Source organism: Aythya fuligula, chromosome Z, assembly GCF_009819795.1.
Source record: "Aythya fuligula isolate bAytFul2 chromosome Z, bAytFul2.pri, whole genome shotgun sequence".
In the NCBI taxonomy this organism is placed as follows: Eukaryota; Metazoa; Chordata; class Aves; order Anseriformes; family Anatidae; genus Aythya; species Aythya fuligula.
Genome location: NC_045593.1, coordinates 39,281,693 through 39,298,156, shown reverse-complemented (window position 1 = coordinate 39,298,156; position 16,464 = coordinate 39,281,693). Strand labels below are relative to the sequence as shown.

Here is a 16,464-nt window from a genome sequence, read left to right as displayed (position 1 = left end):
CAGTTCTGCACATGTAGCTAGAACAGAATTGGTATCACACCAGTGGTTTTTCTACTGCTGAGTGGTAGTGGACTCTAACTCCCCTAGGGGCCAGCAGGCTGGCACTAGGCAAGAGGTGGGCAGGGGACATCACCAGAGCAGCTGACATAAACCAACTGAAGGGATATTTCATACCATGTGGTGTCACACTCAGCAATAAAAGGTGGGAAAGGTGAAGGAGGCTCTCATTATAAAGACGTCTGTCTTCCCAAACAGCGGCTATACGTACTGAGGCCCTATTTCAAGGACGTGGCAAGGATCGCTCATTGGTTGGAAGTAGAGAGTAATTTCATTTCTCTTTCTCTGTACTTCCATACAGCCTATGTTTTTTTTTTTTTTTTTTGTTTCCCCCTCTCCCCCCTTTCCCTTTAGTTAAATCATTTAATTAATAACAATTTTTCCTTAATAATTATTTTTCCTTTAATTAAATTATCCTTATCTCTACCCATGAGCTGTTTTTTTTTCCTTTTCCTCTTCCCCTTCTCTTCTGAGGAGAGGAAGTGAGAGCGCAGTTCTGGTGGAGTTCAGCAGCCTAGCAAGGCAAAAGCACCACAGTACTGTAAGAACTCTATTCTGAAGTGCTATTGTAAAACATATCTGCTGTTGTCACATAGAGAATGCTTTCAGTTTTTGACTACTTTCTATAACTTTTGACTGCAGTTTAGGAAAAAGAAATAAAATATGCTGCAATTAATTTCAGTTTTTGTCCATACTGCAATGCGTAGATCATATTGCGGTATAATTTTGTAGTTGTTGTTCTTTAATCAACTTTTGTTTGCAATTTTCTTATTCTTTAATGTAATTTCTTATTCTTTTGTGATCCAGCTATGGTTACCAAGCATGGGCTCTGTACTGTGGAGTGGCATATTAGCCAGTTACAGAGAAATCTTCATCAGAACAGATGACTATTTAGGAACTTCCTTGTTTTCTTTTTAAACTGGAAGTTCATTTTCCTATTTCCCAAATAAGCAAAATAGGATCATTGAAGAAATTCAGAACATCTATTACAGCTGTAGAATCCAAAACTGGCATAACAGATGGCAAGAGGAAAAAAACAAGAACAACTCACACCCTGTCTTCTTTACATCACTTCAACATGGAAGAGATCAGGAGACTCCCAGACTGAATACTGTTTATGAATAAATTTGAGATATTGTCTCAAAATATAAACCTCAAAAGAGGTTTTAGAACAAAGCAGCACCAGTAGGAGGAAACTGCCAGCCAGCTTGTGATTTAACTCAACCAAGAGATTTAACAGAACTAAACTTGAAGTTGCTGAAAATTTTCTGGATATTTGACTACTTAGATCCTTGGTCTTGACAAGGATGGCTTTTGATGCGTGTATCTATCTATCTATCATCTGTCTAACGAAAAGTCTTGGTTTAATCAAACTGCAAGTAAACTGAGAAGTCTAAGTGTTTCATGATTTCTTTCCCCTTTCTCCCCCGTCCCTTCCACTCCAGGATGTCTTGTCTTCTATCTCCTTTAATTGAATAATTCACAGTTCTGTATTGTGCCCTTTGGGGCGTTAACAATCCAGTTAATCTTGCACTGTTCCACGGTGTCAGTGGAAGGTTGATTATTAGAGTGATTACAACACAGACACAACTGTGTGACTGAAAAAAGCTGTCTGCTGGTGTATGCTTTCATCTCAGCCCATGTAGAAATTGTACAACCATGCAATAACATGCTCTAAAAGATACAGTATAGTCCATTGTGATTCACTGCTTTTATTGTATTAGTTACAGAGTTAACACAATGTTCTCACTGCATAATTACTTTTGAAAGGCAAAGACAAAGAAAAGTCAAATACTTGGGCTGTCTACCATAGTGAGTGTTGCTAACTGGACAGGCATCTCTCAGCAAGGTCTTTAAAAACAAACAATTTTCCTTTTGTGTACAGATTTGTTTTGTCCAAAATAACTGAAGCTAAGAGTACAACTTTTACTCCCCACCCAAGCCCTATTTCCATGGAAAAGAGCTGTTCATGTTTCATGAAAGAAAAATACATTTTGGAGACACTTTTCTGTTCTTGTAGAAATTAATAATTTTAGACAGCAAAAGCTTAGTGAATCCCGTCCACTTACTATTCCTGTTTGTCTCAAATATCTAGACTCCTTTGTTCAGTCCCATACTCTTTGAGGTTATAATACTGCTGTGTTTTTTCTTTTTTCTTTTTTTTTTTTTCCCCCAAGATGTCTTTTGAGTATTGCATAAAATGAGTAAAATTTTCAAAACACTTAAACACCCACATACATTTTCTCACAGTGAACCATGGGCTTGTAATTCTTCCAATTCATTTTGCACCCCAGAGGTACCATGGAAAGTGTTTCTGTGCTCCAAGCTTTTTATTCAGTGCTCCTCTTTAAAATGAGAAACTTGTTCTACTCTTTGCATGTCTCTTACTGTTCCTTTGTTTTGTTGGCTACCTAAAAATGTCAATGACAGAATTATTAATTGCCAAAATAAATATTTTACAATATGTGTTCGTTACATACAAAGAAAAATTTTCAGTGCATTAACTTGACATGATAGGCAAGGCAGTGATATTGGGGCTGCTCACTTTGAGATCCAACAACAGCAATATGATAAGGGCCTTATTGCACTCTGTTTTTTTTGTATCATTAAATCAATTTTGTTGCATCATCTTTGGGTTTCTTTCAGCAGGGAAAACCCAGTTCAAACAATTACTGTCTGTTTTACATTGATATAAATTCTGATAAGACTATTTCATTTGTCACATACCACTAAACAAGAAGTCTGTGCTCCTCCAACTATTAGATGTATGAACATATTAAAGTACCTTTGGTTGTAACTCAGCCATCAAGATATGTAATTTTAGTGTAAATTTACCATTTGCATACAAGCAGTAAAATGGATAGACAGATGTAAAAGTCTAACATGAATCCTTTCATACATAGGAAGGTGCAACTATATAATTGACTAGTTAGCAGAGAATGTTATCATTTAATGTAAATGTGCTTAAGAGTTGATATAATATATAATGCAGATCTCTGTGTATTATTTCTATTGATATTTGCTTTTTGGCAAAAAGTTGCATGTACAGACATCACAGGACATCCTTCAGAGCAAATCTCAATCCCTTAATAGATAGGAAAAAGATATAATTTTTAAATACATTCCAAAAATCTTAAGAACTGGTTTTAAACTGTGTAATATTATATATTGTAGTATATTACCTTGATTTCCATTTCAAACTTCCGCATAAGTTCCTCTGCATGGTGACTTGTCTCCTCAGAACATATATTTTTATGATCTTCTGGGCAGTTCCAGTAGTTATACAGTTATATATAACAAATATAACACAGTAAGTCTCTTAAATTAGAAGTGTTCATTCTCTCAAAGACAGGTTCATAGCCCTTCTTATTTTCCTGCCTTAACCACTAAAAACATGTTGTCTGTTGAAGAATCACAGAAAAACTCAGCCAAATACTGGAAAAATAACTGGCCCTGTACCATCTTTGCAGCCCTCCACTGGACTCTTTCCAGAAGATCCCCATCTTTCATGTGCAGGGAAGCCTAGAACTGGACACAGTACTCCAGGAGAGGCCTGACCAGGGCAGAGAAGAGGGGGAGCATCACCTTCCTTGGCCTCCTGGCCGCACTTCTTATAATGCATGCTGGGATCCCATTGTCTTTCTTTCCAACCAGGGCACACTGCTGGCTTATGGTCAACCTGTCGTCCACCAGGACCCCTAGGTCCTTCTCTGCAGAGCTCCTCTCCAGCAGGTTTGTTTACAAAGCCATGGCCCAGTCTTATAAATTCATACCGCAGTTTATTAAAATGTGCATGTGAATGCACAGGTGTTTCATGGGATTCTTTACAGTATCATTATCTTTATCAGGAAGTGTAATAATAGGACAAGGTGTAATGGTTTTAAACTGTAAGAGGATAAATGCAGATTATACTTTTGGAATAGACTTGTTACTATTTTTTACTATGAGGGTGGTGAGGAACTGGAACAGGCTGTCTAGAGAATGTCCCTGGAAGTGTTCAAGGCCAGGTTGGAAGGGGCTTTGAGCAAGCCAGTCTAGTAGAAGGTGTCCCTGCCCATGGCAGAGCAGTTGGAATTCAATGATCTTTAAGGGACCTTCCAATCCAAACCATTCTATAATTCTGATTGTAGCATGCTCTAGGTGTATTTAATTGACGTACTCTGCTTTCTTATATTCAAAAGTTAGTTGTCTGAGCAAATTAGCTTTCTTTGAATTAACAGAAGGATTTCTTACCTGCCAAGTCTACATAAAGACAATCCCTTTTAATCCAGTTGGGGATTTTCCCTGTCTGGATACAATCGAAAACAATCTTCTCCGTTTCAATGTATTCAAATTCAGATTTTGCTTTCCCAAGATTTCTGAAAAGCTTCATTGAGAGCTCTGTCCTGTCATTGTTCAAAATAAAATGAAGTTTGTTAAGAACTAGTTACTTAACTACAAGAATAATGCAATTACCCAGAGTATGAGAAACACACTATAAAAATGTAGGGAAAAAACAAGTGTTGATGATGTAGCACAAGCCATCACACATTGGTTAAAACTTGCATATGACAGTTAAGCTGAAATGTTTTCCTGCTTTTTATAACAGATGCTTCTAAGCTTCATTTAATTCTTAATGCAAGTGTAGACTTTTTTTTTTTTTTAATTCAATTTCAAAACTATGCATGAATATTATAATAACATTCTCTAAAATGTATTTTCTTTATGTGGAAACAGCTCATTACTTTTCATTATTATTTCTTTCTCTACTTTATTAACTATCCAATATACCTTTTCTCATCCATGAGTTCATTTCCATAAAATACTTCATAGGACAGAATGTCAGCCTGAGCATTATTAAAGGCTTCTTTCCAGTCAGCCCTTTCATTCTCGTTCTTTCTGATAAGCTGGCTGATATACTGTTGTGCCTCAGGGACATCACAATATATGGTGTGAACCTACCATGGATGAAAAATTAGATTACATTTTCTGCAAAGCATGCATATCTGTTTGCAGTTCATGATATTTAGACAACAAGGACAGAAAACCATGATTTTTTCATGGTGCCATTTTCAAGCTTCACTAATTTATCTTTTAAAATAATGCTCAATAAAAAAAATGCAAGTTGGTCTAATCAGTTTTCCATAGGCTGACTTTCAGTGAGGAGTTAGCTTTCATTATTTCCATGTGTAATTCTGAAAATTTCAACTTAACCTTTGAATAAACGTGTATGTACTGGCTCTGCCAGGGATGGAGTTAAATTTTCCCCACAACAGTCCATATAGAGCTGTGCTCTGTACTTACAGCTAGAACAGCACTGATATCTCACCAATGCCTTGTTGATCAGTGCATCAAGACTCTCTCCAACTTCCCCTCTCCACCCAAAGCCAGGAGACTGGGTGATCGGGCAAGAGATGGGGAGGGGACATTTTCAGGGCTGCTAAATCTACCAAAGAGGTATGCCATATCATAGGATGTTACACTCAGCAATAAAAGCTAGGAAAGGGGAAGGAGAAGGGGAGAGGGTTTCATTATGAAAATGTATGTCCTCCTGAACAGCCATGCTGTGTATAGAGGCTCTGTTTCCCAAAACATAGCTGATCTTCACTCATCAACGGGAAATAGAATAATTGTTTTTCCTCTCTTTGCTTCCATACAACCTTTACTTGTATCTTTTCTTATTTTTTCCTTACTTATTCTTTTAATCAACCTGTGAGCACTTTTTTTTTTTTTTTTTTTTTTTTAACCCACATTGTATTTTTTCTTTCCCTCTTCCTTCAAAGAGGATGACTGAGAGATTCATTGTGCTGGAGTTTATCTGTCCATTAGGGTGAAAGCACCACAGTATGTAAGATAATTTTTTCTATGTAAGATAATTTTTTCCAATTTTAGAAAACTCAGCAAATCATTTTTCATTTTTGTTATCACTGAGTTCTTACCTTCTTGGCAAGATTTTTCAAGAATATTAGCATCTTGATTTGAGGTTTCATTGCTTTGTAGTATCTTCTTTCACTTTCTAGGGTCTCACTGACTTCTCTCCCTTGTTTCTGTAGAGATTCCTGTATCTTTTGCAACATGATGTGTGCTTGCCAAAGAGGTTCTGTTTCCATTAAACATTCAGGCTTCTCTTCATCAGCTGCCTGGGAAGCAAAAAAGATATTTCTTAAACACTAAGCCAGGATCTAGATATTTTCTCCTTTCAATGAAATTTCCAAGATTTTAATAAGCAAGTGAGAGAAAAAATGGAGAAATGCTAAAAAAGGAAAAGTTACTTAGTTCCAATGCTTAGCATATTGATTTTGTAATTCAAAGTAGTAGGTCTTTAAAAGATTTTGTAGAAAAATTTACATGATTATAAAGACAACAGAACACTATCTTGTTCCAGAAGAATCAGACTTCATTACTGTGCTATTTTAATCATTAATCACCAATGTATCATTCTCAAGGAACATATATTTTACAAGGCCCATGTGTTTTACTATCAGTTAGACCCTTGGTTTCCTTCAGCCTTTGCTAGGGAGAGTCAACCTGATTGCCTTTGAAACAATTGGAACAATGTTAAACCAAACCAGTTTAATTTCCATTTTTGTTCTCACTTGTTCTGCCTTTAATTTTAAAATCACTGGCACATCGGCTTTTTCTCCTTCTGTCTTTTCAGACTTTTGTTGAAGAATTTTTATCTGGAAATTCATGAGGTCACGCACTCTCTCCACATATAGACTGATGGTGTGAAGTCCCCGCAAAGCTGTATTGAAAATAATAGAGAAAGCAGGTAAGAAAAACTTGAGCATTTCTACAACTACACATTTGCTAGAATATTGTTTCACTGGGGTAAATTAATTCCTAGCATAAATTAAGAATTTACAATGCACAAATAAATTATAATAATCAAGAATTATATTACAGAATTCTACTCAAATGTTGAAATAAGCCTACTCAAAACTGCTGCTGACTGAAATAAGTGCTGCTGACTTATGCTAAGGAGTTTGGAGTCATTACAGACATCAATTCTAGCTCCAACGTTCTTCCATAATTTGATCTGAAACACATTATTGCAATGAAATGCTTATATTAACTTCAGATAGCATACACTACAAAGTAAGAAAAACAGGAAAGAAATAAGGCATATAAAGAAATTTTGTGTCCAAAATATGAAACTCACTCAATGTGTGCTGGGTATAAAGATGGTTTATTTTTTTTGACAGATTTTCTAGAATGGAGACCTGCAAGACAAGAAAGGATGAGAGAAGAAAAGCAGTGTTACCAAATTTTGTTGTGTTTCCTTGATGACAATATGTTAAACATGGTGAATTAATGTTGCCACTGATAATCACAACCTAACTAAATTAGTTGTTGTGTACATGTATTTATTGCTAGGAAAAACAAAAACAAAACATATAACAAAACAAACAAAAATGAACAAAAGAACACAGAAGTAAAACAGATACTTCTCAAGCACTGACATTTTTGCAACAGCCCGTATCAAAATGTTTTATGTTTATAATAGCACCTTCCCACATTACCAGAATGAAAAATGTGATAAAATTTACATTGAAAGACTCTTGAACCTATAGAAAAGAAAAAGCCTCTGGCCACACAGTGTTTGTTTGTTTGTTTATTTCACTGTTAGTCAATTGGAAATAAGGCAATATTGTGGTAGATATTGTTAGAAATGTATGAAAAACAAGCAAACAAACAACTTTAAATACTGGTGCTATGCAGAATGTAATCAGAAGATGGTGCTGCATTACTAAACAAACACTCCTGTTTGAGACCTTCACTCTGAAATGCTACAGAAACCTGCATTCAATTTCATAAATGAGAGACAATCTGACTTCCAGACTCTTTTTTTTTTTTTTTTTTTTCCCTTCAGTGGTTTGTTAAGATGATCCTGAATATATGATACCAGTAAAATGAAAATTGGCTGGTTACAGAAAGACTTGTACATATTATATGTAAAACAGAACTCTATTCAGAAAATAACAGACAATATCTAAACCATGTTCACAGACTCTATCTGTAATAAAAATAAAATAAAATATATAATAAAATTAAATCTTTATTTTTTTTTTTTTCAGTCATAAGAATTTCAGAATTTATGGTGAACCTGAAATAACTTTAACATCAGAAGGGGGATTCTATAGGTAAATCTGAGGAGAGCAATTCTGACAAGCCATCACTAAAAAACTAGCAGGTCAAACTGGACAAAACTTTTTCAATACAACTACTAAAAGGAAAACCAGTAGAGATTATTTCCACAGACAAACATCTGCAAGTAGATTTAGGGAAGGACTACACACTGGAATATTCAGAAGGCTGTGCTTTTTCACTGTGCGTGCTGCCAAACTGGAACTGCTAGTATTTTGGAGCCCATGCTGAAAATTTCATGTTAGAGGAAAAACAACTGGAATAAAGTACATAATTTGAACATGCATTTGGGCTTCAGTCCTGAGAGCAGACTGGAATAGAATTTCTGATATTAGCCGTAGCAATCTATTTTATTCTTTAAACATATAGCCTTTTATTGAACAGTACATAACAGTGAGCACTCCATGACTGTTAAATAAAACATAACTTTGTTTGCCTTTCAGAACTAAAAACAAAGGCATTCTCTGTTGAACTCTACGATTCATGGCAGTGTGTGGTGTTACAGCCTTAAGATATTCCCTAATTAAATAGGTCTTTCAGTCCTCCTCCTCTTCCTTTTCCTTCTCCTCCTTCTCCTTCTCTGTAAGAAGAAACTTCCCTTTTATTCTTCCCCTCTCTGTCTCTGCCTTCTTCCCTCCCTCTCTCCAGTAAAAGAATCATTACAATGAAAAAATGAGTGTAACAGAATTGTTATGATCTTGCAGTATATATATATATATTAAAGTTTTTCTGTCATGAACACCCGATAATGATTCTATACAGAAATACAGAACAAAGTTTAAGCGTTACAAAACTGTCTGACAACGTGGCTGCAAAACAGTTTGGCCAAGATGAAAAGGATGGAAACACTCATTTTAACCCAGTACAATGCCTACTCTCTCAACATTTGCTTCTATCTATACACTTTTTCTGTGCCTGCAGCCATCTCAGATATTTAGCAAACAGAATTTGCATTATCAGAAAGAAATATTGCAAAACTTGAGGAACTTTAATGATGTCTATTTTTCCTTGGTAATACCACTCAAGTTATTTTTGGAGCACAGGTCAACCAGCTGCATTGGAATATTGTAATATTGTTCATTCGCTAAATTAAAATTAAAAAAAAAAAAAAAGCTTTACTGTGGTTTTACAATTTTTCAAAAGACATGAAGTGAAAAAAGACAGAGAAATGACAATCACAATTTTTAGTGGAAAAATAACATAGTATGCCAAAAAAAAAAGAAAAGTCTTCTTCACTGGTGTCTAATGTCCCCAAAATCACTTGGATTCTCTAAAACAAGACAGGTGTCTAGCAGTTTAATCTTAGCTGACTTAGATGTACGTATCTAAAGGCAGACAATGTGGTTTTCAGGGTCACTTAGGTTCTTGGGAACAGCACAAACTGTGAAATGGAATAAGAACAAATTGAAATAGAACCAAAAAAAATTTTATTTATTTTTTTTTTTTTTTACCTGTTGTTCTTCCCATTTTTCTGTTTGTTGCTTCATTTGGTGAATAAGATCTTCTTTGTCTTGGCTCAGTTGTCTGTTTCTTTCCCTCAGGCTCTGAAGGTAGTAGAAAAAGAGATCACAATTATAAGTTTCATTATTCAAAAAGACCTTTAGTTTTGTTGCTGTTGTTTTTGATTTATTTTTTAGTTTGGTTGCTTTTATTTTTCTATATATGTTGAAACATTATTTGGACTATCCTGTTAAGTCCTGGGGATTTTGCAAAATAAAAAATAAATAAATAAAAATTGACCAATTTACAAAACAAATGCAAGCAGGGGTAGTTTGATTCTACAGACACTTCTTAAAGGCTGGGACAGGCAGAAATTTTTCATTGGTAGCAGAATACAAGGAGGAAAATAAATATTTAGGAAAATAAACCTTAGTGTGTGTTTATCAAGAGAAAAGCATTAGATATCGTAAATATTCAGTGAATATCTTTACCCTTCCGTTTCATAAAAACATAGCTATTTAAAAGTGTCTAAGCACAGACAATATGAGAGAACCTCACACTGAATTTTAATCAGGAAAGTCAAGATATGAAAACTGTTCTGAAAACACTGTGTAAAGCTTAACTGCCCTCTAGAAGGAGACAGCAATGGTTTTGCAGTAATTTCACAAAATGTGTGTCTTCAGTTGACTGTCCCTAAGAAGAAACCATGACTTATATAACCCCTTTCTGCAATACCTGGAACTTCGTGTTGCTTTTATCCCCATGTCAAAACTGTACTTCTTATTTACCTTAACAGTATTTTGCCAATGTGTACTGTTCTTGTTCATCAGTTCATGGTAAGCTTCCAGCTGGGATTTCAAACTCCTTATTTTGTCACCATAAAGTTTCTTTATAGTAGTTATAGACTGCTCCTATGTTACAAAATATAATTGAAAAAATTAGTTTAAACATAAAAGCTAGGCATGATAAAGTAACATTTTCCATAACAGCTAAATATTAGTTCTCTTTCTCAAATGTGTTTTGTTGCCTGCAATATTTCTTGTTGGTCACAGGAATTTCTTGTTGATGACATTCTCTCCAGCTCTCTCCCCGCCCTGGTACCTCCCTCCTCCCTCGCCCCCACCCGCTTCCCGCTTCCCTCCTCCCTCCTCTGTCCCCCCCTCTTCCTCACTCCCTTCCCCCCTCACTCCCTTCCCCCCTCTTTTCCTTCTCCCTCTCCCCCCTCCTTCTTTCCTCCCCCCTCCTCCCTCCCTTCCTCCCTCTCTTTCTCCCTCCCTTTCTCCCTCCCTCCTTGTTAACGCCCCTGCCCGCCCCTTTCTTCCAGAAGAAATCAGCCTTTCTCAGAGCAGGCCACAATCAATTCATTTTAGGGTTGGCTAAGCAATTTTAAACAAATTTAGCTTTTATCAGAAAATAAAAACTGTGAAGTATGTTAATACAAGCAGTACAGAAAATAACTCTTAACAAAAGAACCCATCTAATTAAGGCAATAAAATTGTATGAGAAATACAAGCAAATCAGAAATATTAAAAAGCATGGATATTTCCAGTGCTCCTAGGAATGACTTCACTTTCAAAGATTTAATTTATAGCACATTACAGAAGCCATAAAAAAGAGGTTCTGTGAATAAAAAAAAAAGAAAAAAAAGAAAAAAAAAAAAAAAGTTCATTACGGTTCCTGTGTTTGCATCTGTGCCCAAGAGGCAATTTTTGCACACTGTTTGTCTATGTTCTTCCTGTTTTCTAACTGTTTCTGTCCTTCTCTGCCCCTAGTAACCTACAAAATCAATTGAATGTATATGATGTGACTGCATGAAGGTGATATTCCTAGTGAAGCATGGTGTTGGATTTTCATGTATTGCAGTTTGTGCATATGTGATAACTTGAGAAAGCAATGAAGATTTATTACTCATCAAAAGAATACTAAGCAATTGTACACTGCATCCAGGGAACACTCAAATTTGCTTTACAGTCCAAAGATTTTACTCATTTTCCCTTGGAGGTTCCACAAATAAATAAATAAATAAGATAAGTAAAAAATAAAATAAAATCTCTTCCCTTTGTGTTCTGTCTAGGTAGAAAAAAATTTATTTGTATGAAAAACATGCATCTAACTAGGAACTAAGTGGCTGATTTGCGCTGGGTTGGAGAAGAATGATGGGATGAATCAAAGATGAGGCAATGGATGAAGAAAAAGGTTTCAGCACAATGTACACAAAGATGCGTGTAATTTTGACCTGGGGGAGAGTTACTGACTAATGGAATGTAAAAATGCTTCCTCTAGGAAAAGCCTATCACTGTGGGGTTGTGGTCATAGGCCTGGAATCTATGGATCCTCACTGTAATGTTGAGGGGGATTACAGGTGAAGGGACTCTGCTATTTTCTGAGCTATACTGACAAAATACAGAAAAAAAAAAAAAAAAAAAAAAACACTGAAAGATCTGTGCAGATCTGTGTAGATGTGCAATCATTTGAGCATTGTTTTATGCATCAGCCAGGATGAAGATTCAAAGAGAAGGCAACAATCCTATCCATATTTTGGAAATGACTGTGTTCTATTTGTATAATGCTATGCCGTATATTGTTTTGTTTGTGGATTGTTTCTTTCCTTTTTTAATGTTTTATTTATTTATTTATTTTGCCATTCGATTTATCTTTACTGGGCTCATTAGCTTAATTAACTTCAGGAAAATTGTCATACACCAAGCTAACCAAAGAGTGGACCTATTCATTCTAAATGGAAAAAGAAAGGAAGAAAAGTGCAAAATAAAAGACAATATATCCACAGAGAAGAAGAATGAAAAACTTTTCACTTTAGCAATGAAGACAGGCATTACAGGTTGATGGTACAGATGAAGGTGACATTTAACTGGAAACTTCAGTAACAATAAAGTTTGGAAAATCTCTGCAAATGTGCCAGTCTAAATATTAAGAATGGGAAAGGGTACAATAAATACATAAATCGAATAAAGTAGACATAGGTGAAAATAAGACCATATTTCACAAAGCTGTAAAATAAAATACATTGACAGATTGATATTATTTCTGGAGAAATGATGCAATGGGTTGCTGAATGAAGATTCAAATGTGAATGAAGTAGATTTAATCCTCCTGTGTCACTTTGACTAATGATATGACACAACAATGGAAATGCTCCAGAATAATTACCTTGCTTTGGTTTTCCTTCTTTGTATTTTCCAGTTGTCTGATTATCTTCAGGTGTTTGCTTTTCATTTCCTGCATGTCTTTTACAATCTGCAGAGGATGAAAGAAATAATCAATGCATAGCACTAGAGATGAACTCCAATCATCAAAGAATTATGATGTACATTTCTCAAAGTGACAGATACTGTACAAGCCTGATTTCAAAACAGATAAATAGTTTGGACTGCAGATCAAAATTTTGAGGTTTCAAAAATTAGAAATTATGTTACGTTACTGAATAAATATTTGTACATTTATTCACTTAATATGGATTTTCTGGTTCTAGTACTACAACTTCACCTCTTTGTGTCTATTGTAGTGATCTGAACTGAGTACAGAAGACAGTCATTACAATTATTCTAAAGTTCTTGAAAAGGAAAAACTGCATTGTGAAGCTTACTACTAGAAATAATAATAATAATAATAATAATAATAATAATAATAATAATAATAATAATAATAATAATAATAATAATAAAAGAGATTACATTTTTACATTTATGAGTTAGATAACACATTGCACACATACTTGATTGCATATTGCAGGTGGCTGTTTTTGTTTGTTTATTTTTTTCTTTTTTGTTTGTTTGTTTTTTTATCTGAAAAACTGCAAAATCGATATAATTTCAGGATTCACTACAGGCATTTCTCAATACCAAAAACTGATACATACACCAAAGACTGACAAAGTGACCTTTCTCTTTGTTTGAAAATGAGTCACTTAAGCTTAACATTGCATCAAGACTCTTAGTGACTCAGTTTTATTCATTCTGTTTCTAATCCAACTCATAATAGTCACAAAAGGAAAATTCCACTATTTCCCACATCAGTGCAGACACTCTGGCTGTCTACTTTTCTTTTTGCATCCTTGTCTTGTAGGTGCAATGTCAAATTACACAACACTGATACTAGTTGCATTTTAAATGAGTCTTGACAGATACTACAGGATGAATCACAGCAATAATGAGCATTAATTTGTGTAAATTATAAAAAATTGAGAGCTTTTCCAGAGATATTCTTGTTTTAAGTTTAATATGATCCAGCTTCTTCTGACAGCAGCTCAGACCAAACAAAACTGAACAGAAAAATCTCTAAAAATAAAGATTTTTAGAGGAGGCTGATGCGTGATTTTAAATGGTTGAGTTGGGTAACATCATTCCACAATGACAGATCAAATCTTTATGAGGATTTACAAGCAATTAGTTTTGGAGTGAAAAATCTCTACAGTATGACACTGTCACAACTCAAACAATATAAAGAAGCAGAAGAAATGTAGTATTACAAAATACTGTCTTACTCCTCACCAAAATGAGTATTGCAGAAGTAGAAGAATTTTAAAAAGACACAATTAAAATATTCAGAGACAAGAAAAACCTATTCTAGAAAAGATTCAGACAACTTTATTGCTCTTATCACACAAAGAGTTCTGAGTCATGTTGACTACATTGCTCCAGGTATTTTAACTCATTTGTAATAGCTAGCTCCAAAGGTCTGTAGCCTGTACCACAGAAATCACTACAGATATTTTTTGATACAAAACAAAAGAATAAAAATAGAAGAAAGTCTAGTAGAAAAACTAATGAAACAGGAATGTATATATACATACAAGCATACGTATACATACACATATTGTATATTATAAAATAAAGTGTCTAAGGAGAAAATGTAAAGTAATACTAGCTATTAGAAACAGAATCATTGAATATCCCAAGTTGGTCAAGGACTCACAAAGATCACAGAATCACAGAATTTTAGGGGTTGGAAGGGACCTCAAGAGATCATTGGGTCCAAACCCCCTGCCAAAGCAGGTTCCCTAGAGCAGGCTGCCCAGGTAGGTGTCTAAATGGGCCTTGAATATCTCCAGACAAGGAGACTCAACAACCTCCCTGGGCAGCCTGTTCGAGTGCTCCATCAACCTCACTGTGAAGAAGTTCTTTCACATGTTGGTGCAGAACTTTCTGTGCTCCATTTTGTGGCCATTGTCCCTTGCCCTGTCCCCACAAATCACTGAAAAGAGGTTGGCCAAATCCCTGTCTCCCACACTTAAGATACTTGTAAACATTGATGAGATCCCCTCTCAGTATTCTCTTCTCAAGGCTGAACAGACCCAGGTCTCTCAGGCTTTCCTCACAGCGGAGATGCTCCAGGCCCTGTATCATCTTTGCGGCCCTCTGCTGCACTCTTTGCAGAAGATCCCTGTCTTTTTTGTACTGGGGAGTCCAGAGCTGGACACAGTACTCCAGGTGAGGCCTGACCAGGGCAGAGAAGAGGGGGAGGATCATCTTCCTTGGCCTCCTGGCTGCACTTCTTTTAATTCATGTCAGGATCCCATTGGCCAGCCATGGCACAATCCTCATGTTCGACCTGTCGTCCACCTGGACCCCCAGGTCCTTCTCTACAGAGCTCCTCTCCAGCAGGTCATACCCCAGCCTGTACTGATACGTGCAATTGTTCCTTCCCACATGCAGGACTCTACACTTGCTCTTGTTAAACTTTGGTTTCTTCCTGTGCAGCTCTCCAGCTTGTCCAGGTCTTGCTAAATGGCAGCACAGCCTTCTGGTCTGTCAGCTGCGCTTCCCAGCTTTGTATCATTGGCATACTTGCTGAAGATGGACACTATTCCCTCATCAAGGTCGTCGATGAAGATGTTGAGCAAGACCAGCACCAAACCCTGGGGAACACTGCCTGTACAGGTCTCCAGCTGGACTCTGTGCGCCGATCATCACTGTCTGAGCTCAGCCAGTCAGCCAGTTCTCAACCCACCTTACTGTCCACTCACTTATCCCACGCTTTCGCAGCTTTGCTAGCAGGATGTCATGAAAGACAGTACCAAAAGCCTTGCTAATGTCAAGGTAGATGACATCCACTGATCTCCCCCCATCTACCCATCTGATGATGTCATCATAGAAGGCAACGAGGTTGGTTGAGCACAAGTTCCCTTGGTGATTTGTGCATTGGTATACAGGCACTTTAGGGAAGCAGCAAGCACAGGTTGAGTACAACTCCAGATCATTGAGTACAACTCCTGGCTCCACACAGGGCCACCAAAAAATCAAACCATATGTCTAAAGTGTTGTCCAGATGCTTCTTAACTCCAGTTTTCTCAGTCCCATAACCACTTACCCAAGGAGCCTGTTCCAGTGCCTGACCTTATCAGAGAAGAACCATTTCCTAACATCCAACCTTAACCTCCCCCATCATAGCTCCATGCTGTTCCCATGGGTCCTGTTGCTATCCCCAGAGAGCAGAGCTGAGTGCCTGCCCCTCTACTCCCCTTGTGAGGAAGCTGAAGGCCTCCGTGAGGCCTCTCCTCAGTCTCACAGAATCACAGAATATCCTGAGCAAGAAGGGGACTCACAAGGATCATTGAGTCCAACTCCTGACTCCACACAGGTCTACCCAAAAATTCAGACCATATGACTGAGAGCATAGTCCAAATGCTTCATAAACTCTGACAGGCTTGGTGCCTTGACTATGACCCTGGGAAGCCTGTTCCAGTGAGCCTGTCTCCTATGGGCTGAACAAACCAAGTGTGACCTCAGCTGCTCTTCATACATCTTCCCCTCTAAACTCTTCACTATCTTCATAGCCTTCCCTTGGACACTCTAATAGTTTTATGTCTTACATTGTGGCACC

At 36.6% G+C, this 16,464-nt stretch overlaps 1 protein-coding gene across 1 annotated transcript in view; it reads right to left on the bottom strand.

Annotated features, from left to right (window-relative positions):
- Positions 1-2,233: 2,233 nt before the first annotated feature.
- The window catches only part of LOC116500708, a 29,070-nt gene continuing 14,839 nt past the window's right edge, over positions 2,234-16,464 (bottom strand). The window contains exons 6-15 of the mRNA XM_032205897.1: positions 12,793-12,879; positions 10,413-10,535; positions 9,636-9,728; positions 7,199-7,259; positions 6,633-6,781; positions 5,976-6,176; positions 4,828-4,994; positions 4,291-4,442; positions 3,240-3,319; positions 2,234-2,468 (exon numbers count right to left, since the gene is read on the bottom strand). Of these exons, the coding sequence (XP_032061788.1) occupies positions 2,442-2,468; positions 3,240-3,319; positions 4,291-4,442; positions 4,828-4,994; positions 5,976-6,176; positions 6,633-6,781; positions 7,199-7,259; positions 9,636-9,728; positions 10,413-10,535; positions 12,793-12,879 (1,140 nt within the window). The 3' untranslated portion in view covers positions 2,234-2,441. The remainder of the gene's footprint in view (positions 2,469-3,239; positions 3,320-4,290; positions 4,443-4,827; positions 4,995-5,975; positions 6,177-6,632; positions 6,782-7,198; positions 7,260-9,635; positions 9,729-10,412; positions 10,536-12,792; positions 12,880-16,464) is intronic.